A 27,769-nucleotide genomic window follows, 5' to 3' on the forward strand; every position below is an offset into this window, starting at 1 on the left:
AGATTGAATCCCTGAGCTGACAAGGTAAAAATGTGTTGTTCTGCCCCTGAACAAGGCAGTTAACCCACTGTTCCTAGGCCGTCATTGAAAATAAGAATTTGTTCTTAACTGACCTGCATAGTTAAATAAAGGTCAAAAAATTAATATTCCAGTGATAGTGCCTTGGAACAAAAAACATCTATTTGCTCAACTTACCCCATGGCCAACATTTGAACTATATTAGCTCAGGATGCACTTTCATACTATGTTTAGGACCTCATATTGAAGCTTATGGAGACCCCAATTTATGTATCGATATTTTTTTTAAATGATATAATTTGGTTTAGATGCAAGCATCATGAAACCACTAACACTAAAAAATTATTTGACTTGTTGAAAATCTGTTTTTTGTACCTAACTTGTTTAACACTTTTTCCATTTGGTTGGTTCCTTTACAAACTCCATGAAATGATAACATCTTCTTAAATATTTTGTCAAATTATTAATTTGGTGTATGTATTCCTAGAAACAAACTTACCCCTTTGGCTTAATGTACCCCACTCTCCCCTGTGCCTAAACTTAAATTATCATTCTTTAGTGGGGTCATAAGATCTGTGTTTTGTCTGTGTATAGGTCACATTCCAAAAGATGTTTGCTCTACACAAACAGATGGAACGATTGAACATTGATTGCCTCATTTATTGTCTCTCTAATTAATTAAACGTGATCTCGCCTGAAGCCTTAGATACATTATTGGCTTGGGTCACTGTGTCACGCATAGGGACTGAGCTCGCTGGTAACACTGACACACAAACACATATACAATGTAATGTGCAGACTAACACTACCAAACCTAGTCAATATGTTCTATGGCCTCAATTGTCCCATTTGTATAGTAACCTGATGATGCCAGCATACTAGCTATGATTAAATAATTGAATGAGATATACTGTATATTATTTAGAAAATTATGATATTTTGGTTGGCTCAGAGCAGACCACACGCACATGTACTAACACACACAAACTAACAAACACGCACAATCAAACACGCACTAACACACTCAGGCACATAGATTTGTTTTGTACACCACAGCATGACATGTTACCATCAATTGATGCAGTAGTTCCTTTGCCAGTGAAGAAGCTCTATCCTAGCACCTTCCTAATACTCTATATCCTTCACATCGCAGCTATGTCCGCCCAAGGCCTGATATACAGATCCAGATCTATGACATGCACTGAGCAGCAATTCACCCAAATAAGAGAAAGTACTACAAAAATCAAAGCGGTCGTCATGACAATGGCCTACCCGGGCGGGCTGGAGACAGATTCATTCCACCAATCGATGGATGGTTCTATTGTATCTGTGCATGTGCAGAATCCTGCGGTCTGGAACTAGCGGATGTGTGCCAATGTCTATAGACCTAGAAGAGCCAGTGTCCCACATACAGACCCCTCTTTCCAATTTCAGCATCAGGCCAGACCGACCGACAGAGCAGGACAGCCATAGGATACCACATGCCCAGCTAAGAAGGGGAGAAGAGAGAGACAGAGAAGGGGATATAGAGGAGAAAAAGAAGAAGAGGAAAATAGACAAAGAGAGGGAGGTAGAGAGATTGAGAGGAGAAAGGGAGACGAGTGAGACAGAAGAAAAGTACTTTCTGTAAGAGTAGAGGAAAAGAAGGAGAGATGCCTGCTGCCCTTCTCAGACCCAGAGTGCCCCTGGCCCAGACCAACCTGATCAGCACGCTGCTGTTGTCTCTCTGTCTCCACACCGGCTCCGTCACTGGAGGTAAGGCCACCCAACACCACCACTGTCTGTCTGACCCCAGTGACAACTCACCTTGCTGGGTAGGATGACAGCAACACAGGGTTGAATTGAGATAACAAAACATTTCAGAGCAATGTATTGTAGATGGTCATTGTAGGTGCATATAAACCTTGGAGGCATAGTAAATGTAACAGTGGGAGTGTTTGATCCGTACCAAGCTAGCACATTTGGTTCCTTGGAAGTTTTGGGAACGTATTTTTAGGTTGCCGGAAAGTTTTACTCTGATTTTGAGTTTTCCAGTGCGCTATTACTTTCTTAAAACTTTCACTGAATGTTTCAATAAGACTTTTAATACCACTGCTGGCTTATTTTGGGTTAACTTTTTTGAACTCCAAGTACAGACAGGACACATGGAAATACATTTCCTTGGGCATTAATCATCAAAAAACAGATGTATTTTTTTATTGTGGCACAGCATCAGTGAGATGCAATACTATAGGTTGTTATCAATAAAATAAGGTGCAGAGCGTTCGATTTGCCTGCTGGGGGGCAGGGAAACGCTAAGCTCCGCTAAAACCATTGATGGTGCAGTTTTCAAGGGATTGTTAAATACATGTTAACTATTTACTTTAGTATCGTCACATCTTAAAGAGCGTAGTCAGAACTACAAATGTCTGACTATTCCATGTAAAACAATTGTGCACATTTAGCTCCATCGTCCGAGTTATACAGAAAGTAACTCCATGTGTTTAATGATCAGTAAACATCAATTGATCATGTAATTTCAGATACGTGAGGGTAGCCACACAATATCTCTCAATATTGGCCACCATTAATTGGATATTTGAGTGATATAAAATAAAGTTTAACTATACCTGACAAGAATGAGTGGTTTAGGTAATTTTCCATCCTTTGTGGGCTCTGCCTGTCAAGCATCAGAAGGGCACATTTGCCAATAATGTTTACTTTGCAAGCTACCAGTAGAAACTTTGTACAGTTGGCTAAACATATATTAAGTAGACCTAATGTACTTTTTTCACTGACCAATTTAGGCCTACCTAGCGGCATTAGCTAACATCCCTTTTTCAACATTGTTTTTAAGAGTTTTTCAAGATTGCTGCTGACATACATGATTGGCTACATTGATTGATTGACCACGTCAAACTGGCTAGCTAACAAATATTGTTTGATTTGCTTGCCGTCTATAGTGATGATGACAGTAGTCCGACAGACAACTTTACCAGGGCTTGCCAATGTCAAGCTCTTTCCAAAAGCCCAATTTCTGATGAAGCAAGTTAAATAACATGCCAAATGAATAGGCTACCCTCACGTATCTGAAATTACATGATCAACTGATGTTTACTGGTCATTAAAAGCATGCAGTTACTTTCCGTATAACTCTGATGATAGATATAAACAGTTACTTTCTGTATAACTCTGATGATAGAGCTAAACAGTTACTTTCTGTATAATTCTGATGACAGAGATAAACAGTTACTTGTTGTATAACTCTGATGATAGAGATAAACAGTTACTTGTTGTATAACTCTGATGATAGAGATAAACAGTTACTTGCTGTATAACTCTGATGATAGAGATGAACAGTTACTTGCTGTATAACTCTGATGATATAGATAAACAGTTACTTGCTTTATAACTCGGATGATAGAGCTAAATGTGGAATAATTGGAAATGTGTAGACTATGCTCTTCATGAGGTGATGATATTAAAACCAAATAGGTATAGCTAACATTTATTTAACAATCCCTTGAAAACTGCATGTAGCTAGTTGTCAATGTTTTAGCGAAGCTGCCCCCCAGCAGCCAAATCAAACACTCCGTACCGTATTGTGATGTTTTATTGATAAAGACCAATAATCTTCTGTTCCCTATCCATGGATTTAGTCCACTGTGCCACCAGAATAATATTCTTAAAACGTTCTTTGAACATTACTAATGTTTTCTTGTGGTTTTTATGTAACGTCTTCTTGAAGTTCTGAGTACATGACTTTAAATAGAACCATGAGGAAACCTGCAGAAAATGTTATGCCGAAGTACTGAAATACCCACGGAAGAACGTTGTTTCTTAGGCGCTAGCTGGGTATCCTGCACAATTCCCAGAAAGTTATGGGAAAGTTGTATGCAAAATAACCATAGGACCACCACGCACTCACCAAGTTCTAAGAAACATATGCTATGCTATACACACTTGACCTACTCCAATTATCCTACCGCTCCAACAGATCCACAGAAGATGCCATTTCCATCACTATTCACACAGCCATAACACATCTATGTGAGAATGCTGTTCATTGAATACAGTTCAGCATTCAACACTATTGTTCCCTCCAAGCTTGACACAAAGCTCAGAGCCCTGGTTCTGGAGACCACCATCTGCAACCGGATTCTGGACTTCCTGATGGGCAGACCACAACAACCCCTCCTCCACACTGACTCTTAACACAGGGGCACCCCAGGGGTGTGTCCTCAGCCCTCTGCTGTACTCCCAATTCACCCACGACTGCATTGTTTGCATGACACCAACTCTATCATCACGTTTGCTGCTGACATCATGCTTGTTGGCCTGATAACCTATAGTCAGCCTATAGGGAGGAGGTAAGTGAACTGGCATTGTGGTGCCAGTGTAACAGTATTGTTTCCATCCCTCTCCTCGCCCCTACCTGGGCTTGAACCAGGAGCCCTCTGCACACATCAACAACTGACACCCACAAAGCATTGTTACCCATCGCTCCACAAAAGCTGCAGCCCTTGCAGAGCAAGGGAAACAACTACTTCAAGGTCTCAGAGCGAGTGACGTCACCAATTGAAAGGCTATTAGCGCACACCCCGCTATCTAGCTAGCCATTTCCCACGAGTTACACTCACCACCCTTTTGACCTCCTCCTTTTCTGCAGCAACCAGTAATCCACGTCAACAGCATCAATGTAACAGTTTTGCTTCCGTCCCTCTCTTCGCCCCTACCTGGGCTCAAACCAGGGACCCTCTGCACACATCAACAACTGCCTCCCACGAAGCATCGTTGCCTATCGTTCCACAAAAGCAGAGCAAGGGAAACAACTACTTCATGAGGTCTGATTGAAACTGTCTCTGAGCCTGTTGGTATTTACAAGCCATCAGCGTGCTTAACACTTGAATTGGACTGACCACCTGCACTGACTCTCTGCACCTTAGCACACATGCACTAACTCAAGCACACACAGATATACACTCATCCACACACACACACATACATTCATGCTACACACATATCACAACTGCAGCTACCAGGCTCTTATTACGATTGCTAAATAATGCACCATTTCAACACTTGCCCCCAATTTTCCAATTCCCCCTTCCCCGAAACAAGTGTAAATATTGTACTATAAAATGTTTAATCTATTCTACTGAGCCATTTACTTTATGTTTGTATTCTTATCTTATGTTATTTCTTATTGTTGTTGCATTGTCCAGAAGGAACCTGCAAGTAAGCATTTCGGTGTGCGGTGTATACCATGTGTATCCTGTACATACCAGTAATAAAACTTGAATGTCAGTGACTGACATAACAAGAGAAAAACTGCTGATGCACAACCAAATTTCAAAATTGCACCTTGTGGATTGTACCATTCTAACTATCAACAATAAGTTGAGACCCCGACTGAGTTTTGGGAAGTTGATCCGCAGGCCTACTAATTGTTTTCAACAATTAGTGCAGTCTTATAGTAATTTACACTGTCATCCTCATGCCTGTGTGAATCAGTACTGGTTGAGATTTCTGGAAACATTAAGTTAAAGTGTAAATTTACACAAAGGTAACTGATGTTTCTTGTTCCCCTTTCTTCCGGAAAAGGAAGTTTGACCAACAGAAAAAGAGGAACTGCCTCTGACAAATTAATAAAAGCTAAAATAGATCTTCAATTCAAATAATATACAGTCTCTGAGTCCCATTTGAATCTGGTCAGGGCATGTATCACAGCCTACATTAGCAGCACATTAATCAAAGTTGAATTAAAACTGACCTACGATCACCCAGTGTGCACAGCTGTGATGATTGATCCCATGGATTGGGACTCTACCCCCCTACTCCCAATAGTCATGGTGAAGGTTGAGGGGGCATAGATTGGGCTTTGTCCCGTTTCTTTATTTAACAACCATCCTTTCCCCATCCTTCTCTATCCATTGGTGAGGGTGCCCAGGCCATCTCCTGCGTCTATGCCCTTGCTAAAGGGCAAATACACCACTTTTCAACCTCATATTAATTATCTCCAGCATCATACCAGTGTCTGCATGTGAATACGGTAAATGTTTTGGTTTTGTAGAAACAAAAAGTTAAACCATAGAATGTCATTGCCCTTTAAAACCTAAAACTTCCTATTCTAGGCATAATGAAGGCTGATGAGACCCAGAATGGTGGCGGGGACACCATCAGCCACTCCCTGGCCCTGGTGCAGCATCTGGAGGCCCTGCTGGCTCAGGGGAATGGCAGTGATGTGGCCCTCAGGGTGCAGGTAGGAAACTAGCCTAGAGAGTTAAAGAGGCGGGCCGGAGGGTTACCGGTTTAAATCCTAGGTCTTACTGGGAAAAATCTGGTGGCTGACACTGTTCTTGAACCTCTCTGTGTATTTATGTATGTGTCTTGGGAGGATAAAGGAAAGAGACAAATCACAGTGTTTGTGACTTTTAAAAAAGTAATCTTCTCTTCCTCCTCCTCCTCTTCTTCCAGACAGTGGGAGCAGAGCAGGTAAAGGTGATCCAGGCCCACTCCCTGATGCTGTCCCTGCAGAGCCCTGTGTTTGAGGAACTGCTGCTCAGCCGTAACGGCACCACCCTGGTCCTCCTGGAGACCGCTGAGTGTGCTGCCGTCTTCGACAAGTTCATCAGGTAATAATAATAATAATAACAACAACTAGATGGTAATTGTACATGAAGTACAATTGATGGGACTTGCTTTAACACTTTAAACATATTTTTGTAGTAGTGGTAGAAGCTTAAAAAGTTATACTTTACTATTTAAAGCAAAGCAGTTCTAAAGTATGTATGGTTTTGAAAAACGTTATAGTAGTGATAGTGTCTGCAGTAGTAATTGTAGTGACTGGTTATAGTTGAAAAGGTAAGTAGATGATAAGTTAGAATAGCTTGAAAGGTTTAAGAGTTACTGTTGGTGAGTTATATTGTGCTAATTTATGCTAATTTCTATCGTTTTAGACAATAAACAATTAAAGAATTTGAAGTTAGGATTTCCTGAACATGTAAAAGTTGGTTTGCTGTATCTAGATTGAAAGGTTCAAGAGTTACTGTTGGTGAGTTGTATTATGCTAATTTCCATTGTTTTAGACAATGAACAATTTAAGAATTTGAAGTTAGGATAGCCTGAACATGTAAAAGTTGTTTTAGTGTCTCGAGTTTACTCTTGGTGGGTTATTTATGCAACTGTATATAGTTATAGTTGATAAATATCTTTCAAACACTTGAAGTTAGGATAGCCTGAATGTTTTAAAGTTGATTTTATAGCTTAATCTAGCCCTGCAGACAAAGAACCATATATTTGCATCATTCCCCATTTTCAGATAATCAATCATTTCTAATTGTTTTTGTTTGTGAACCACATCTGGAGTTTTGCAGCTAAAATGTATATGAAGCACACCTAACTATTCCTACTAGTATTGGTATGTTTTAGTTACACAACACACACATTCTCCAGGTTTGCAACATTGTATCATTACTGACTGACCAGGACCTCAGTCCCTGTGTCTGTCAATCAACACATTACACCAAGAGCCTTGACAGTTTTGATGATGGTCTCATTAGGGCGCCATCCCACTCTTGACAGTCGCAAAGACCTGCGTTCATGTCAGGCACTAATATCTCATTAAGGTACAAAAATAAACTGATGCCTGTATAATTCTACATGTCCCTAACAAGCCTAGCATAAATAATATTATAATAATGTGAACGAAAAATAAGCTAAAACAAAGTAGCGTCTATACAGGTCCATTAACCCAAAACGAACAGTAACAATGATGATAGACAATCTGCTTGAATATCCTTGTCTAGCTTACACTACTTGAGTAATGGTCATACACTCTCTCTTTAGACCAGCAGCTGCAGGACTGCAACTTCTGTTGGTGTATCATCTGCTTCACGTTCATTGAGTGTACAATAATATACCTATTCAGTCACTCCAAGCCTGAGAGAATCCAAGCTTGCTCCTTCTCGTATGGGACTGTGTAGAATCCGCTGCAAAGCTGCAACCTGCGCTCCTCCGTCAACTTTACACAATCAATTCTGCACGAAACATTATAGCCACACACTCGCCCTTATGCAGGAATCAGTGTAATGTTACCGAATCATCAGGTGGATAGATAGATGTAAATGATACGTTCTCCGGACTAATCTAGCAACCACTTTCTTAATGTATTGCCTATTAACTGATATGTTTCGCTGCAGCTAGTTAAACAGAACTAAATAACGTCGTTAACCAGCTAGCAAGATAGCTTGGTTGATATATGGTTCTTTCACATGCCTCTTTTGGACAAGTTTTCCCAGTTTTTTTTGCCCCTTATGATTAATATAGGGTTTCCCCGAAGGCCTCAATGTCTTTCATTGCCTGTCCTTTCATTCCTTTAGTTTGGTTTTTCCGACATTTTGGCTATTTTATTCGGCAGCAGAAAATGAAAGCGCTTGTCCGCCCATTCTTAGTTGTGGACATAACAGTTTTTTTTCACCGAGTGAGCCTATTTTGATACATACAATACAGTCATAGTTATGGTCAGTAGACTAGTTATGGTTAGTAGTTGTGGTCAGTATCTGTATGGTTCAGTTGCTAGGCAACTGTAGCCTTGTCAACACTTCTCCCTTATACTGTAGCTAATTCATTTTTATTTTACCTTTATTTAACTAGGCAAGTCAGTTAAGAACAAATTCTTATTTTCAATGACGGCCTAGGAACCACTGGTTAGCTGCCTGTTCAGGGGCAGAACGACAGGTTTGTACCTTCCGGTTACTAGTCCAACGCAATAACCTCTAGGCTACCCTGCCGCCCATGCTAAAATGCAGTTTGTTTGTGCTAAAACTAAATAAATACTGCACATAGACCCACAAAACGTATTTGCTAGATTCGTGACAGTGTTTATAGACAAAGCAAGAAAAGTGAACTTCAACGCGTTGTAGTTTATTGGAATTTGGAGATGTTATTGGTAAATAATTAATCCGCTAGCTTCTGACATGACTTGCTGCATCTAGAAAGAAAGCAGTTGATGGGTAACTTAAATAAAAAGCTATATCTACAGATTGATACAAGCTATTCCTAATATTTCTTCTGTTTTGAAAATCGGATAAGTAGATGAACATTTTATATTTTATTTGTTTTTGTCTGACTTGCTGGGGGAGTGGTCATAGCGGCAGTTGTTTGGAAAAAGTGTGGTAAATGCAGTTACTAAAACAGCTGTACCGTTAGTTCCGTAGTGAATATTTTTGTTCCGTAAACAGATATGAATAGCAGAGAAGTAGACGAAGATGTCATACCCTCTAACTTTTTGTCTAACTTGTTGGGGCAGTGGTCAAAGTGGCAGATGTCTGCAAAAAAAAAAATCAGAAAATGTTGATGTGGTTACTAAATCAGCTGTAATTTTTTATCAAATCAAATTTATTTATATAGCCCTTCGTACATCAGCTGATATCTCAAAGTGCTGTACAGAAACCCAGCCTAAAACCCCAAACAGCAAGCAATGCAGGTGTAGAAGCACGGTGGCTAGGAAAAACTCCCTAGAAAGGCCCAAACCTAGGAAGAAACCTAGAGAGGAACCAGGCTATGTGGGGTGGCCAGTTGTCTTCTGGCTGTGCCGGGTGGAGATTGTAACAGAACATGGCCAAGATGTTCAAATGTTCATAAATGACCAGCATGGTCAAATAATAATAATCACAGGCAGAACAGTTGAAACTGGAGCAGCAGCACGGCCAGGTGGACTGGGGACAGCAAGGAGTCATCATGTCAGGTAGTCCTGAGGCATGGTCCTAGGGCTCAGGTCCTCCGAGAGAAAGAAAGAGAGAATTAGAGAGAGCATACTTAAATTCACACAGGACACCGGATAGGACAGGAGAAGTACTCCAGATATAACAAACTGACCCTAGCCCCCCGACACATAAACTACTGCAGCATAAATACTGGAGGCTGAGACAGGAGGGGTCAGGAGACACTGTGGCTCCATCCGAGGACACCCCCGGACAGGGCCAAACAGGAAGGATATAACCCCACCCACTTTGCCAAAGCACAGCCCCCACACCACCCTCCTAGGGACGGTATGAAAGAGCCCTAGTAAGCCAGTGACTCAGCCCCTGTAATAGGGTTAGAGGCAGAGAATCCCAGTGGAAAGAGGGGAACCGGCCAGGCAGAGACAGCAAGGGCGGTTAGTTGCTCCAGAGCCTTTCCGTTCACCTTCACACTCCTGGGCCAGACTACACTCAATCATATGACCCACTGAAGAGATGAGTCTTCAGTAAGGACTTAAAGGTTGAGACCGAGTTTGCGTCTCTCACATGGGTAGGCAGACCATTCCATAAAAATGGAGCTCTATAGGAGAAAGCCCTGCCTCCAGCTGTTTGCTTTGAAATTCTAGGGACAATTAGGAGGCCTGCGTACGTGTAGAATCATTTTTGGGGTTCAAAACCCATATTTGAGTAATAGAGAAGTAGACCAAGATGTAAACGCTTTAACTTCTTCCCTAAGTTGTTGCAACATGGTCAAAGTAGCTGATTGGTGTCAAAAGTTGCATTATTGCATTTACAGTGAATGGAAGATGGAAGTGATGATGTCACGATGGGGCTTTTTAGAATCTTGAGGAAATCCCAAACAAGGAAATGGAGGACAAAATGTGTAATATTTTAAAAAGCATAAAAGTTGTAAAGAAGCAACTCAAGTGCGATTGAAGCTGGGGCTTTGCTTTGCAAGCCCCACAATGATTCATTTGATTTATAAAGCATATTTCTCACATCAAAGGTGCTAAAGTGAGGGAGAGCATTGAGTGTGCTGCCTTCTAAGTTTGGGTGAAAAGGGAGACACTTGCATGCGCGCGCACACACACACACACATACATACACAGTGTGTGTTGCCATATCAGGTTCTTCAGTTGAGGGAGACTAGAGGAAGTAGCCTGGTTAACCATGTGGACCGCTGCCCTCCCCACTAGAGGAAGTAGGTAATAAGTCAGAGGGAATTATACAATGAGGAATTCCCCTCCTGACAAGCATTACACACCAAGGTTTAGGGTTAATTGGAAAAAAAATTGGAGGAGAGGGAGTTTTTCTGTTTATGTCACAAATGCTTTACAGTATTTATGAAAGTGTACAACAGTTCTGTATTTTCATATAGCTTGTGTGACATCTTGTGGGTGTACTAAGTAACTGCAGCCTCTTGACTAATTCAGCATGGTTGGTTGGTGTGAGAATACAGTACATCAATGAGTAGTAAAACCTAATGGTCAATGGAGGAGTCAGCACATCAATCATTGATCATAGTAGTGTTGTCACGATACCATCATTTTTGGCTTCGATACCGATACTAGGTTTAGTATCTCAATACTTAATACCATCACAATACTCATTACCAAAATGATACCCAAACTAGAAAACATTACCAACCCCTACGCTCCGTATTATCCGCTGGCTGCCCCACCACCAGACAAAGCACTGGGCTAGGCTGAAACACCTGCATTTTGGAGCTGCCATACTCAAGAATGCAAAAAAAGAGACCAAATTTGTACATGTACATTAACTCAATGATTATTTATATTTTTACATTCTCAAACTGATATGTGACATGTATGTATTAATAATAGCAAAATAACATGCAAAACAAGGAAAAATTATATATTTACATAATAAACAGTACAAGTCAAAAGTTTGGGCACACATAGTCGTTCAAGGGTCTTTGTCTATTTTTACTATTTTCTACATTGTAGAATAATAGTGAAGACATCACAACTATGAAATAACACATATTGAATCATGTAGTAAGCAAAAAAAGTGTTAAATGAATCAAAATACATTTTATATTTGGGATTCTTAAAATTAAACACCCTTTGCCTTGATGACAGCTTTGCACACACTTTGCATTCCCTCAACCAGATTCACCTGGAATGCTTTTCCAACAGTCTTGAAGGAGTTCCCACATATGCTGAGCGCTTGTTGGATGCTTTTACTTCACTCTGCGGTCCAACTCATCCCAAACCATCTCAATTGGGTTGAGGTCGGGTGATTGTGAAGGCCAGGTTATCTGATGCAGCTCTCCATCACTCTCCTTCTTGGTCAAATATCCCTTACACAGCCTGGAGATGTGTTGCATCATTGTCTTGTTGAAAAACAAATGATAGTCCCACTAAGTGCAAACCAGATTTGATGGCGTATCACTGCAGAATGATGTGGTTGCCATTCTGGTTAAGTATGCCTTGAATTCTAAATAATGCGGAGATAATCCTTTCACCTACTCTGCGTCTCACAAAGACCTCACAAAGACCAAAAATCTCAAATTTGGACTCATCAGAGTCCACCGATTTCCACTGGTCCAATGTCCATTGCTCGTGTTTCTTGGCCCAAGCAAGTCTCTTCTTCTTATTGGTGTCCTTTAGTAGGGATTTCTTTGCAGCAATTAGACCTTGAAGGCCTGATTCACACAATCTCCTTTGAACAGTTGATGTTGAGATATGTTTGTTACTTGAACAATGTGAAGCATTTATTTAGGCTGCCACTTCTGAGGCTGGTAACTAATGAACTTATCCTCTGCAGCAGAGGTTATATTGGGTCGTCCTTTCCTGTGGCAGTCCTCATGAGAGCCAGTTTCATCATAGCGCTTGATGGTTTTTGCGACTGCACTTGAAGAAACTTTCAAAGTTCTTCAAATCATCTGCATTGACTGATCTTCATGTCTTAAAGTAATGATGGACTGTCGTTTCTCTTTGCTTATTTGAGCTGTTCTTGCCATAATATGGACTTGTTCTTTTTAGAAAATAGGGCTATCGTCTGTATACCACCCCTACCTTGTCACAACACAACTGATTGGCTCAAACGCATTAAGAGGAAAGAAATTCCACAAATTAACTTTTAAAAGGCACGCCTGTTAATTGAAATTCTTTCCATGTGACTACTTCATGAAGTGGCAACTGAGTGGGACGGCAGTCTAAGGCACTGCATATCAGTGCTAGAGGCGTCACTACAGACCCTGGTTCAATTCCAAACTTTAGGAGTATGCTTGGGGTCATTGTCCATTTGGAAGAGCCATTTGCGACCAAGATTTAACTTCCTGAGATGTTGCTTCAATATATCCACATAATTTTCCTGCCTCATGAAGCCATCTATTTTGTGAAGTGCACCAGTCCCTCCTGCAGCAAAGCACCCCCACAACATGATGCTGCCTGCCCCGTGCTTCACGGTTGGGATGGTGTTCTCGGCTTGAATGTTCTATTTTTGTTTCATCAGACCAGAGGACATTTCTCCAAAAAGTATGATCTTTGTCCCCATGTGCAGTTGCAAACTGTAGTCTGGCTTTTTTATGGTGGTTTTGGAGCAGTGGCTTCTTCCCTACTGAGCGGCCTTTGAGGTTAAGTTGATATAGGACTCGTTTTACTGTGGATATAGATACTTTTGTACCTGTTTCCTCCAGCATCTTCACAAGGTCCTTTGCTGTTGTTCTGGGATTGATTTGCACTTTTCACACCAAAGTACGTTAATCTCTAGGAGACTGAACGCATCTCCTTCCTGAGCAGTATGATGGCTGTGTGGTCCCATGGTGTTTATACTTGCTACTATTGTTTGTACAGATGAATGTGGTACCTTCAGGCATTTGGAAATTGCTCCCAAGGATGAACCAGCCATGACATCATTTTCTGCAAGCTGTTTAAAGGCACAGTCAACTTAGTGTATGTCAACTTCTGACCCACTGGAATTGTGATACAGTGAAATAATCTGTCTGTAAACAAGTGTTGGAAAAATGACTTGTGTCATGCACAAAGTAGATGTTCTAACCGACTTTCCAAAACTATAGTTTCCTAACAAGAAATTTGTGGAGTGGTTGAAAAACAAGTTTTAATGACTCCAACCTAAGTGTATGTAAACTTCCGACTTCAACTGTATAAAATATATTTTGATTTGTTTTACACTTTTTTGGTTACTACATGATTCCATATGTGTTATTTCATAGTTGTGATGTTCACGTTATCATTCAACAATGTAGAACATTTAAAAAAAGAAAGAAAAACCCATTAATTAGTAGGTGTGTCCAATCTTTTGATAGGTGTTTAGCTAAACAGTTGAGGCTCAAAACCTTCCTTGAATGACCGGTCGCCACTGCTGCCAGGCCATTGCAGGATATCTTGGTTGACTCATTTTCCCCGGCTTTGTAAAGACTACAACCTGACAGGAGCCAAACTTCCTTGTTCCCACCCTCGGAGGCAGTCTTTTGAAAATTGGGGCGGAACTAGTTTACAGGTGCGATGTCACTGACTATCCTCAAAGATTGCTAAATAATTATTATGAATCTGATGATTCCTCCTTCCAAGAAGAGCTGGACGTCGAAATGTTAATGTAATGGCCGCCGTCGGTGGAAGAAGGTGAGGACCAAGGTGCAGCGTGGTAAGTGTTCATGATTTTTAATATAATCAAAACTGAACACTAAACAAAATAACAACTAGGAAGAACGAACAAACGAAACAGTCCTGTCTAGTGATGACACACAAAACAGAAAATAAACACCCACGAAACACAGGTGGAAAAAGGCTACCTAAGTATGATTCTCAATCAGAGACAACTAACGACACCTGCCTCTGATTGAGAACCATACCAGGCCAAACTCAAAAACCAACCTAGAAAAACAAACAGACTGCCCACCCCAACTCACGCCCTGACCATACTAAAACAAAGACAAAACAAAGGAACTAAGGTCAGAACGTGACAGTTAAATGTTATTTTTAAATAGGAACATACAGCCCTATTTATTTCTAATGAAATCAAAGCTTATTTGTCACGTGTGCCGAATACAACAAGTGTAGACGTTACAGTGAAATGCTTACTTACAAGCCCTAACCAACTGTGCAATTAAAAAAAAAAAAAAAGTATTAGGTAAACAATAGATAAGTAAAGAAATTTAAAAAAAACTGTAAAATTACAGTGAAAATAACAGTAGCGAGGCTATACAGGTGGTACTGGTACAGAGTCAATGTGCTGGGGAACCGGTTACTCAGGCTCAGTGCAAATAGTCCGGATATCCATTTGATTACCTGGTCAGAGCAAATTAACTGTCCTTGAATACAAGCAATGTTTACTTATTTCCTATAGTGACACACTAATGGACTGTTTTATTAAAACATGTTGACTGTATTTAGTCACTTGTCAGTACACTTGTATTTTTTTTAATAGAAAACACCATTATATACACTGCATTCGAAAAGTATACTTTTTCCACATTTTATTACGTTAAAATTAAAACATTTTACTCATCAATTTACACACTCTACGCCATAATGACAAATCGAAAACAGGTTTCTAGAAATGTTTGCAAATTTCTAAGTAATAAAAACTAAAATACTTTGTTTACATAAGTATTCAGACCCTTTGCTATGAGACTCGAAATTGAACTTGGGTGCTTCCTGTTCCCATTGATTATTCTTGAAAAGGTTTGACAACTTGATTGGAGTCCACCTTAAAACATTTCTGCAGCATTGAAGGTCCCCAAGAACATAGTGGCTGTTACGTCCATTGTCGGAATGAGACCAAAGCGCAGTGTGGAAAGTGTACATCTTCTTTATTTAAAATAAACACTAAAAAACAATAAAAGATAAACGAACGTAAAGTTCTGCAGGGCTATACAGCTACTGTGCAAAAACAAGATCCCACAAACTCAGGTTGAAAATGGGGGGATGGAAGAACCTTCCAGAAGGACAACCTTCTCTGCAGCACTCAATCAATCAGGCCTTTATGGTGGAGTGGCAGACGGAAGCCACTCTTATAGTAAAAGGCACATGACAGCCCACTTGGAGATTTCCAAAAGTCACCCAAAGGACTTTCAGACCCTGAGAAACAAGATTCTCTGGTCTGATTAAACTAAAGTTGAACCTGGGCCTCCCGGGTTGCGCAGTGGTCAAGGGCGCTGTACTGCAGCGCCAGCTGTGCCATCAGAGTCCTGGGTTCGCGCCCAGGCTCTGTCGTAACCGGCCGCGACCGGGAGGTCCGTGGGGCGACGCACAATTGGCCTAGCGTCGCCCGGGTTAGGGAGGGCTTGGTCGGTAGGGGTGTCCTTGTCTCATCGCGCACCAGCGACTCCTGTGGCGGGCTGGGCGCAGTGTACGCTAGCCAAGGTGGCCAGGTGCACAGTGTTTCCTCCGGCGCATTGGTGCGGCTGGCTTCCGGGTTGGATGTGCGCTGTGTTAAAGAAGCAGCGGCTTGGTTGGTTGTGTATCGGAGGACGCATGACTTTCAACCTTCGTCTCTCCCGAGCCCGTACGGGAGTTGTAGCGATGAGACAAGATAGTAGCTACTACACAATTGGATACTACGAAATTGGGGAGAAAAAGGGGTAAAATTTAAAAAAAATAAAAATAAAAAAAACTACGGTTGAACCCTTTGGCCTGAATGCCAAGTGTCACGTCTGGAGGAAACCTGGCACCATCCCTACGGTGAAGCATGGTGGGGATGTTTTTCAGAGGCAGGGACTGCGAGACTAGTCAGGATCGAGGGAAAGATGAACGAAGCAAAGTACAGAAAGATAATTGGTGAAAACCTACTCCAGAGTGCACAGGAGGGGGGGATTCATCTTCCAACAGGACACAAACGCAGGAGTGGCTTTGGAACAAGTCTCTGAATGTCTTTGAGTGAACCCGATCGAACATCTCTGGAGAGACCTGAAAATAGCTGTGCAGCAACGCTCCCCATCCATCCTGACAGAGCTTGAGAGGATCTGTAAAGAAGAATGGAGAAACTCCCCAAATACAGGTATGCCAAGCTTGTAGCATCATAACCAAGAAGACTTGAGGCTATAATCGCTGCCAAAGGTGCTTCAACAAAGCGGTCTGAATAATTATGTAAATGTAATATTTCCGTATTTAAAAAAAAAACATTTTCCCAAACGATTTAATACATTTATAAGACTGTAACCTAACAAAATGTGGATAAAAGTCACAGGATTTGAGTACTTTCCAAATGCACTGTACATACAGTGCGAAAGTACTGTATTGAACTTTGCGACCTTTTGACACATTTCAGGCTTCAAACATAAAGATATAAAACTGTATTTTTTTGTGAAGAATCAACAACAAGTGGGACACAATCATGAAGTGGAATGTTATTTATTGGATATTTCAAACTTTTTTAACAAATCAAAAACTGAAAAATTGGGCGTGCAAAATTATTCAGCCCCTTTACTTTCAGTGCAGCAAACTCTCTCCAGAAGTTCAGTGAGGATCTCTGAATGATCCAATGTTGACCTAAATGACTAATGATGATAAATACAATCCACCTGTGTGTAATCAAGTCTCCGTATAAATGCACCTGCACTGTGATAGTCTCAGAGGTCCGTTAAAAGCGCAGAGAGCATCATGAAGAACAAGGAACACACCAGGCAGGTCCGAGATACTGTTGTGAAGAAGTTTAAAGCCGGATTTGGATACAAAAAGATTTCCCAAGCTTTAAACATCCCAAAGAGCACTGTGCAAGCGATAATATTGAAATGGAAGTATCAGACCACTGCAAATCTACCAAGACCTGGCCGTCCCTCTAAACTTTCAGCTCATACAAGGAGAAGACTGATCAGAGATGCAGCCAAGAGGCCCATGATCACTCTGGATGAACTGCAGAGATCTACAGCTGAGGTGGGAGACTCTGTCCATAGGACAACAATCAGTCGTATATTGCACAAATCTGGCCTTTATGGAAGAGTGGCAAGAAGAAAGCCATTTCTTAAAGATATCCATAAAAAGTGTCGTTTAAAGTTTGCCACAAGCCACCTGGGAGACCCACCAAACATGTGGAAGAAGGTGCTCTGGTCAGATGAAACCAAAATTGAACTTTTTGGCAACAATGCAAAACGTTATGTTTGGCGTAAAAGCAACACAGCTGAACACACCATCCCCACTGTCAAACATGGTGGTGGCAGCATCATGGTTTGGGCCTGCTTTTCTTCAGCAGGGACAGGGAAGATGGTTAAAATTGATGGGAAGATGGATGGAGCCAAATACAGGACCATTCTGGAAGAAAACCTGATGGAGTCTGCAAAAGACCTGAGACTGGGACGGAGATTTGTCTTCCAACAAGACAATGATCCAAAACATAAAGCAAAATCTACAATGGAATGGTTCAAAAATAAACATATCCAGGTGTTAGAATGGCCAAGTCCAGACCTGAATCCAATCGAGAATCTGTGGAAAGAACTGAAAACTGCTGTTCACAAATGCTCTCCATCCAACCTCACTGAGCTCGAGCAGTTTTGCAAGGAGGAATGGGAAAACATTTCAGTCTCTCGATGTGCAAAACTGATAGAGACATACCCCAAGCGACTTACAGCTGTAATCGCAGCAAAAGGTGGCGCTACAAAGTATTAACTTAAGGGGGCTGAATAATTTTGCACGCCCAATTTTTCAGTTTTTGATTTGTTAAAAAAGTTTGAAATATCCAGTAAATGTCGTTCCACTTCATGATTGTGTCCCACTTGTTGTTGATTCTTCACAAAAAAATACAGTTTTATATCTTTATGTTTGAAGCCTGAAATGTGGCAAAAGGTCGCAAAGTTCAAGGGGGCCGAATACTTTCGCAAGGCACTGTATGTACAACAGCTAGCAATATCTATACCACAACGCAGTTGTGAGCATACTAGGCATTCTCCACCAGAGCTGTTGCTAGATAATTTAATGTTCATTTCTCTACCATAACCTGCCTCCAACCACGCCAGCCCAGTACCTACACATCCAACTTCTTCACCTAAGGGATCATCTGAGAACAGCCACCCAGACAGCTGATGAAACTGTGGGTTTGCACAACGAAGAATTTCTGCACAAACGGTCAGAAACCGTCTCAGGGAAGCTCATCTGTGTGCTCGTTGTCCTCAACAGGGTCTTGACTTGACTGCAGTTCGGTGTCATAACCAACTTCAGTGGCAAATGCTCACCTTCGATTGCCACTGTTGGAGAAATGTGCTCATCTGTACCAGGCAGATGACTGACAGCGTGTATGGCATCATGGGGGCAAGAGGTTTGCTGATGTCAACGTTATAAACAGTGCCCAATGGAGGCAGAGGGGTTATAGTATTAGTAGGCATAAGCTACGGACAATTAACACAAATGCATTTTATCGATTGCAATTTGAATGCAGAGATACCGTGAAGAGAACCTGAGGCCCATTGTCGTGCCATTCATCCACCGCCATCACCTCATGTTTCAGCATGATAATGCACAGCCCCATGTCCCAAGGATCTGTACACAATTCCCTGAAGCTGAAAATGCCCCAGTTCTTCCATGCCTGCATACTCAGACATGTCACTCATTGTGCATGTTTAGGATGCTGTGGATCGACAGCGTGTTCCAGTTTCTGCCAATATCCAACAACTTCGCACCGACATTGAAGAGGACTGGGACAACATGCCACAGGCCACAATCAACAGCCTGATCAACTCTATGCAAAGGAGATGTGTTGCGCTGCATGAGGCAAATGGTGATCACACCAGATACTGACTGGTTTTCTGATCCACACCCCTACCTCTTTTTACAGTATCTGTGACCAACAAATGCATATCTGTATTCCCAGTCATGTGAAATCCATAGATTATGAATTTATTTCAATTGACTGAAATCTTAGAAATTGTTGCATGTTGCATTTATATTTTTGTTCAGTGGATATTATACTATAACGCCAGTCTAACCGAATATGGATGTTATGTTGGTTGAATGTTCCAGGCAGGTTCCAGAATGTTCTTCAACTGGTGAACCTCTTCTTGTGTTCGGTAATTGCAGCTGGTTTAGCCGGCTTTGGCGCTGTGGCGATGTTGGCAGGGATGTTGAGTTTCGGGGGCTGTGACTCTGGCTCCTTGTAGACAACCGTCTGGTCCTTTCTGCACTCCACAGCCAGGTGGACAAGCCTGTTGTCCACATTCTTCACCATCTTCTGCTTCAACCGCTTGCAAAATATTTGTTTGTACTGCAAGTCTCCTGGAAAGTCATGAAGACTGATCATGAGGATACAATAAACCATGTTAGTCTGTAAACAAAAAAGGGTACAGTAGACTGGTATGCGTTTTGTTACACTCAATGAGTCAATGATGGAGCATTGAGATCGGCTTTTAGCAAAGATGTGAAAAGTTTGAGGGGGGATTGACTTGTAGAGTCTAGTTGTGTATTATTGTATATGAGCACCTACAGTTGTGCTGTTGAGTAGACAAGCACTGCCAACCATATAGTGAATAGGCTAGAAGAGTATACTAACAACCACTCTCCCCCATGCCAACGAACTGACTGCAAAGGTGTGAAAAGGTTGAGAAATACTTGTCTGGTAGACAGTTTAGTGTATTGGTGATTTTTTTCTTCTTTGTGTCAATAGATCATGCATATTAACCTTCACACACAATACCCACCACCCAACAGACACCATCCCCTCCTTACTAATACCTAATTTTCTCAAATGTAGACTTCGCCTGAACAATCAACTAAGCCTCCATAATACAGAGAAAACTACAGTAGAAGTTGTAGCCTACTTGTAAACACAGCAACTATGACAACAAGACACAGACCATGTTTATGTCTAGCTCCAGTATATTTATTTGCTCATCATGGAGTCATTGAAAGATTTAGTAGATTTTAGTAAGATTTTATAAGGTGACACACTATTTCCTGGTGCTGAGCTTGATGTTGAGGCCGCTGCAGATATTCTTGGGATCAGACTCTAAATATAACACATATACTCACATTAGCCTCTACAGTAGTTATTTAACAAGCTAGCGCTTAGTTAACGTAACCTAACGAAGCTAATGTTAGCTTGCAAAGTTACAAATCACATCGCCAGATAGCAGCTTGCTAATTACATTGATATGCTTCGGAATGTCTAGCCAGCGTATTATGAAAGCTAGCTAGATAGATTTTAGTTTAGATAAATAAACAAATGTAGTTCGCTAGCTATGACGTGACCATGAGTTGAGACTTCAGTTCCTTTTCAAAATCCTCAGGCTGAAAGTGCTGGCTTCAAACACAAGTAAAACTTTACATGTATGTTAGATGATCAAAGACTGTGTATGTTACCTGTGTGTGTGTGTTAGAGGTACTGTTTCAGTTGTCAGTTCAGTTCAGTTATGATATAGACTGCATCAAGTGCAAACGTAAACAGTATTTATCCCTAACCAAGTTACCTAGTTTCTGAGAGACTGACCTCTGACCCCCTGCTCTTCTTTCTCTCTATCCTTCTCTCCTAGTATTATGGAAGGATCTTCCTGTGTATCCCTATGGCTGTTTTCCTCTCCTTGGGTTTAACATAATATACTGAACAAAAATTTCAACTGGAAGAACTTGTCCCGATTGGTATTTTTAAATCATTGATGAATGATTTTGAGACTGATTCCCTGACCTGTCAATGTTTTTAATTTGCTGTTTTTGATTTTGTTATACTCTTGTGAATTCTATGGTTTTTACTAGATTACTTGTAGTTTTTCATGTTGTTTGTCTGTAATTTTTGTAATGACTTGGTGCTGCCTATCTTGGCCAGGACGCTCTTGAAAAATAGATTTTAAATCTAAATGAGCCTTTCCTGGTTAAATAAAGGTTAAATAAAAAAAAAATTAAAAACGCAACATGCAACAATTTCAACAGATTTACTAAGTTACACTTCATATATAACGGAAAGCAGTCAATTGAAATACATTCATTAGGCCCTAATCTGTGCATTTCAAATGACTGGGCAGGGTCGCAGCCATGGATGGGCCTGGGTGGGTATAGGCCCACTCACTCAGAATTTGTTTTTCCTCACAAAAGGGCTTTATTAGAGACAGAAATACTCATCAGTTTCATTAGCTGTCCGGGTGGCTGGTCTCCGGATGTGGAGGTCCTGGGCTGGCGTGGTTAAACGTGATCTGCTGTTCTGAGGCCGGTTGGACATACTGCCAAATTCTCTACAACGACGTTGCAGACGTTGCAACAGCTCTGGTGGACATAGCTACAATCAACATGCCAAATGCATGCTCCCTAAAAACTTGAGATATCTGTGACATTGTGTTGTGTGACAAAACGGCACATTTTAGAGTAGCCTTTTATTGTCCCCAGAATAAAGTGCAGCTGTGTAATGATAATGCTGTTTAATCAGCTTCTTGATATGCCACACCTGTCAGGTGGATGGGTTATCTTGGCAAAGGAGAAATGCTCACTAACTGGGATGTAAACAAATGGGTGCAGAGCATTTGAGAGAAATAAGCTTTTTGTGCGTATGGAACATTTCTGGGATCTTTTATTTCAGCTCATGAAACATGAGACCAACACTTTACATGTTTACATTTTTGTTCAGTATACAGTATATTTGTTGTTCCATTGTCCAACTAAGAGATGTTGAATATCTATTAATCTCCCCCTTCTCACTCTCTCTATCCAGGTACCTGTATTGTGGAGAGATCTCCCTGTGTCTGGAGCAGGCCACCTCTCTACACAAGCTGGCCACTAAATACCGCGTCCAGGGCCTTCAGCAGGGGGTCACCCAGTACATGACCCAGAACCTGGCCAGCAACTCCCCTTCTGGACACGTGGTGGAATGGTACTGTACCGTTTATTTATTTAATGTTTATTTAACCAGGTCCCATTATTTTACCAAGTCCCATTGAGGTCAGAAGACATCTTTCACAAGAGAGACCTGTATTTTCATTATGACATCCATACATTAGTCTTTACAATAAAGATTGCATTTATTAACAACTAGTTCAACTTGTAAAACATATACTTGACTTAAATAATTGTTATCACTATTCCAGGTACAAGTACGTAAATGCATCAGTTGGTAACATGAAAGCATGGACTGGACTATTTGTTGAAACCATTGCAGGTACTATTACCTAAGTGCATCGGTTGGTATCATGGAAATATGGTCTGGACTTTTTGTTGACAACATTGCAGGTACCAGTACGCCCTGCAGACTGGAGACGTGGCCCTGCGGGACAGCTGTCTGCAGTACCTGTCCTGGAACCTGTCCTCTGTGCTGCAAAGTGGGGAGTGGACGCATGTCAGCAACGACCTGCTCATGACCCTGCTGCAGCGCTCAGACCTCATCCTGCAGGTACGCCTGATCCCAGATCTGTTTGAGAGTCATTCCTCACAAAACTCAGACAACAACAAATACCATAATTTGGGCGATTTTCACAAAATGTAATCCATTGAATAGTCCTTTCTTAACGCATATTTGAGAAATAATTAATGAAAGTCTGCATATTTATGACATTTTGGCATTTCATCTGTAGATGAAAGCAAAGCAAAAATTACTGTCATATGAAGCTTTACTGCTTGCTCTGTTATGAGCAGGGGCCGTAATAGCAAAACGGGGTCGCATTTTCAAAACGCAGGCCAATAAAAAAATCTGCGTTTTAACCATTGAAAGTCAACAGTGTTATTTTTCTTCAATAGAGTGATCAGGGATGTGCAACTATAGTTTTCCTTTACACAAAATACATTAGTGCAACACATTCGGCAGAAAATAGATTAATTTTCATCAGATGACAACATAAGTGCAAAGCTAAATTAGCTTATGTAGTGGGCAGTAATTTTTTACATGTGCATGTAAAGTTTATATTATATTATAAATATCTCACATCACACGACTCGTAATAAGAATAAGCAATTAACCTATTAAAATGTTTATCTGACTCCATAAAAATAATGAAAATATATCTGCAAGCTTTAGGCAATGAGTTGATGTAGACTAACAAGAATTGGTCTTGAGAATGGTCTACAGTACATTCAGAATGTATTCAGACCCCTTGACTTTTTCCGCATTTTGTTTCATTACAGCCTTATTCTAAAATGTATTAAATTGTTGTTTTCCTCATTAATCTACCCAATAATTACAACAACAAAAAAGGTTTTTAGAAATGTTGGCAAATTTATATAAAAAAAAAAACTGAGATAAATAAGTATTCTGTACTTTGTTGAAGCACCTTTGGCAGTGATTACAGGCTCAAGTCTTCTTGAGTATGATGCTACAAACTTGGCACACCTGTATTTGGGCAGTTTCTCCCATTCTACTCTGCAGATCCTCTGAAGCACTGTCAGGTTGGATGGGGAGTGCGGCTATTTTCAAGTCTCTCCAGAGATGTTCAATTGGGTTCAAGTCTGGGCTCTGGCTGGGACACTCAAGGACATTCAGAGACTTGTCCCAAAGAAACTCCTGCGTTGTCTTGGCTTTATGCTTAGGGTTCTTGTCCTGTTGGAGCAGGTTTTCACCAAGGATCTCTCTGTTCTTTGCTCCATTCAACTTTCTCTTAATCCTGACTAGACTCCTAGTCCTTGCTGCTGAAAAACATCCCCACAGCATGATGCTGCCACCACCATGCTTCACCGTAGGGATGGTGGAAGGTTTCCTCCAGATGTGACGCTTGGCATTCAGGCCAAAGAGGTCAATCTTGGTTTCATCTTGTTTCTCATGGTCTGAGAGTCTTTAGGTCCAAGCGGGCTGTCATGTGCCTTTTACTGAGGAGTGGTTTCCGTCTGGCCACTCTACCATAAAGGCCCGATTGGTGGAGTGCTGCAGAGATGGTTGTCCTTCTGGAAGATTCTCCCATCTCCACAGAGGAACTCTGGAGCTCTGTCAGAGTGACAATCAGGTTCTTGGTCACCTCCCTGACCAAGGCCCTTCTCCCCTGATTGCTCAGTTTGGCCGGGCGGCCAGCTCTAGGAGGAGTCTTGGTGGTTCCAAACTTCTTCCATTTAAGAATGATGGAGGCCACTGTGTTCTTGGGGACCTTCAATGCTGCAGACATTTTTTGGTACCCTTCCTCAGATCTGTTCCTCGAGACAATCCTGTCTCGGAGCTCTACGGACAATTCCTTCGACCTTATGGCTTGATTTTTGCTCTGACATGCACTGTCAACTGTGTGACCTTATATAGAGAGGTGTGTGCCTTTCTAAATCGTGTCCAATCAATTGAATTTACCACAGGTGGACTCCAATCTAGTTGTAGAAACATATCAAGGATGATCAATGGAAACAGGATGCACCTGAGCTCAATTTTGAGTCTCATAGCAAAGGGTCTGAATACTTTCCGATTATATTTGTGTCTAATATAATACTGTCTGCAAAATTAATTTCCCAGGCCTGTGGGAACAATAATGTTTTAAAAATGTGACTTTGAATTGCAGAGTGAAATGGAGCTCTTCGCGGCACTGGAGGCCTGGATCAACCAGAACGAACCGGATGCTCTAACGGCCGAGAACGCTCTGAGAGCCGTCCGTTATGCCATGATGCCCCCTCTGGAGCTCTTTCGCCTGCAGACCCAGTCTCCTGTTCTGGCCCGCTACCAGGAGTCGGTCCGGGACCTCCTCTATCAGTCCTACCAGTTCCACTCCTCCTCTCCCCTCCACATGGCCAAGTACTTTGACGTGAACTGCAGTCTCTTCATGCCCAGGAACTACCTCTCCCCTGCCTGGGGGAGTCCTTGGGTCATTAACAACCCCATGAGGGACGACCGCAGCACCAGCTTCCAGACGCAGCTGGGCCCCAGCGGCCATGATGTCAACAAGAGGGTGACCTGGAACTCCCTGTTCTCGCCCCGTTGGTTGCCCCTCAGCATGAGGCCAATGTACTCCGAACAAGGTTCCACACAGCCGACACGTGTTGACGGAGGCCGCCTGCGCATCATTATTACTCCCGCTACATCGAGTGCAGAGTTTGCCGGGGTGAGCTTCCAGAAGACGGTGGTGGTGATGACGAGGAAGCAGGGAAAGATGGTGGTGAGACATGTTTATAATTTCCACCAGAGCACCGAGGAGACTGGTGACTTCCTGGTGGAAGCCGATCTGCACCGTAAGACATCTGAGTACCTGGTCGATGGTTCCCTCCATCTACACATCGTGGTGAAGCCACTCTACCAGACCCTCATAGCTACAAAGAAATGACCACCTCCACTCTTTCTATGCGTCCCAATTCTCTATCCTTCTGCTCTGAGTGTGCACTTGTTCACTTCCCTTCAGGTCACTTGTTCACTTCCCTTCAGGTCACTTGTTCACTTCCCTTCATGCATGTGGAGGAGTGCATGAGTGCACACTTTGGGAGAAATCCCTCTCCGTACATGCAGTGGTATGGTGGACACCATGTAAGCCAAGCACTGCCCTCTTAAAGCATCACACTCATATCGCATAATACGCAATGTCAAGGGAGAACCAACCCACCCCATCATGTCTGCAGTGTATGGGATACATGGATAGTAGACGATATCTGTTTGATAGCTTTTAGAAACATTTTGAACAGTATTTATTCAAGATCAATATGTCTTTCAAACTTAGCTATGTTTTAAATACTATGTCTCTTGGTGATATTATACGCCAGGCATTTACCTCAAAGGGGTCTTTGCCATTCATCACATCTGACATGGTCACCCTGTCCAGGTGCTTATAGCCATTCTGTTTCTCATGTAGCATACCAAGGCCTACAAACCACAGTACTAGAAATTGATAGTGAAATGGATTGAATCCATATAGCCAGTTTGTATAATAAATAACACTAAGTTTATCAAAAACATTTTTAGATTAGATTAATTGTCACTTATTTTTATTAATAATAGTAAATATTAGTTATCTTAGAAAATTAAAAAAATCATACAAAGTTTTTTAGGAGCTTTTATTATTCTCAAGCTGTTCACCAAGGTTCAGAAACAGAGTGTTTCCTCTTCATTGACATTACTGTTGAAGATATATGTTGCTTGTGGTACCATCCAATAAAGCGAAGTTCTTCCAGGGCATTTTCTGTGTTTCCAATATTTTAGAGTGATGTATTACAAATATAGCTTATGTCTTTGTTTATTGATTATGCCAGCATATGAGTGCATTCAAATGGGGAACTTCCAAGTTTCATTTAATGTAAATCATAATACACTTTAAATGAATATTGTGACGAATCGCTACGACCTCCGCCTAGCCATCAAACAGGCAAAAGGACAATATCGGAATCCTATTCTACCTGCTCCGATGCTCGACACACGTGGCAGGGGCTACAGTGCATTACGGACTACAAATGAAGCCCTAGCCGTGACTTGCCCAACGATACCTCTCTACCAGACAAACTTAATGCCTTTTATGCACACTTCGACAAAGAACAACGAGGAGCCCTGCGTAAGGCTCCACGCTAATCCGTAGGACTCGGTGATCTCTCTCTCCGAGGCTAACATGAGTAAGGTTTTTAAACAGGTCAACACTTGTAAGGCCACAGGGCAAGACGATATTCCAGGGCGTGTCCTCAGGGCATGTGCAGACCAGCTGGTAGGCGTATTCAGATATGTTCAACCTCTCAATGTCCCAGTCTGTAATCCCCACATTTCAATCTAACTACCATCATTCCTATCCCCCAAAAAACTCCAAGCCATCCTGCCACATTAACTACCACCCTCAAGCACTCACATCTGTAATAATGAAGGGCATTGAAAGGCTGGTCATTGCACACATCAAGACAGACACCCTGGACCCACTCCAACTTGCATACTTCCCCAACAGAACCATATATGCCACAATCTCAATTGCACTCCACTCTGCCCTCTCCCACCTTGAAAAGAGCAGTGCCTATGTGAGGATGCTGTTCATTGACTACTGCTCAGCGTTCAACACCATAGTGCGCTCTAAAGTCATCACCAGGCTGGGACTGAACACCCACCTCTGCAACTTGATCCTGGACTTCCTGACGTGTTGACACCAGGTATTTGTATTTATTATTAATCCCCATTATCTGCTGCCAAAGCAGTAGCTACTCTTCCTGGGGTCCAGCAAAATTAAGGTAGTTATATACAATTTTAAATTGTATATTTTCCCACCGGGAATCAGT

General features: G+C 41.7%; 1 protein-coding gene across 1 annotated transcript; it reads left to right on the forward strand.

Moving 5' to 3' along the window:
- Positions 1 to 1,401: 1,401 nt before the first annotated feature.
- Positions 1,402 to 26,695, forward strand: btbd17a (BTB domain containing 17a). The gene is made up of 6 exons (XM_021581079.3): positions 1,402 to 1,773; positions 6,132 to 6,259; positions 6,475 to 6,632; positions 22,350 to 22,508; positions 22,865 to 23,024; positions 25,099 to 26,695. Exons 1-6 carry the CDS (start codon positions 1,671 to 1,673, stop codon positions 25,852 to 25,854), a joined length of 1,464 nt encoding a protein of 487 aa, XP_021436754.2. The 5' UTR covers positions 1,402 to 1,670; the 3' UTR covers positions 25,855 to 26,695.
- Positions 26,696 to 27,769: the final 1,074 nt, after the last annotated feature.

This window comes from Oncorhynchus mykiss, chromosome 23, assembly GCF_057628025.1.
Source record: "Oncorhynchus mykiss isolate SJ-2025 chromosome 23, ASM5762802v1, whole genome shotgun sequence".
In the NCBI taxonomy this organism is placed as follows: Eukaryota; Metazoa; Chordata; class Actinopteri; order Salmoniformes; family Salmonidae; genus Oncorhynchus; species Oncorhynchus mykiss.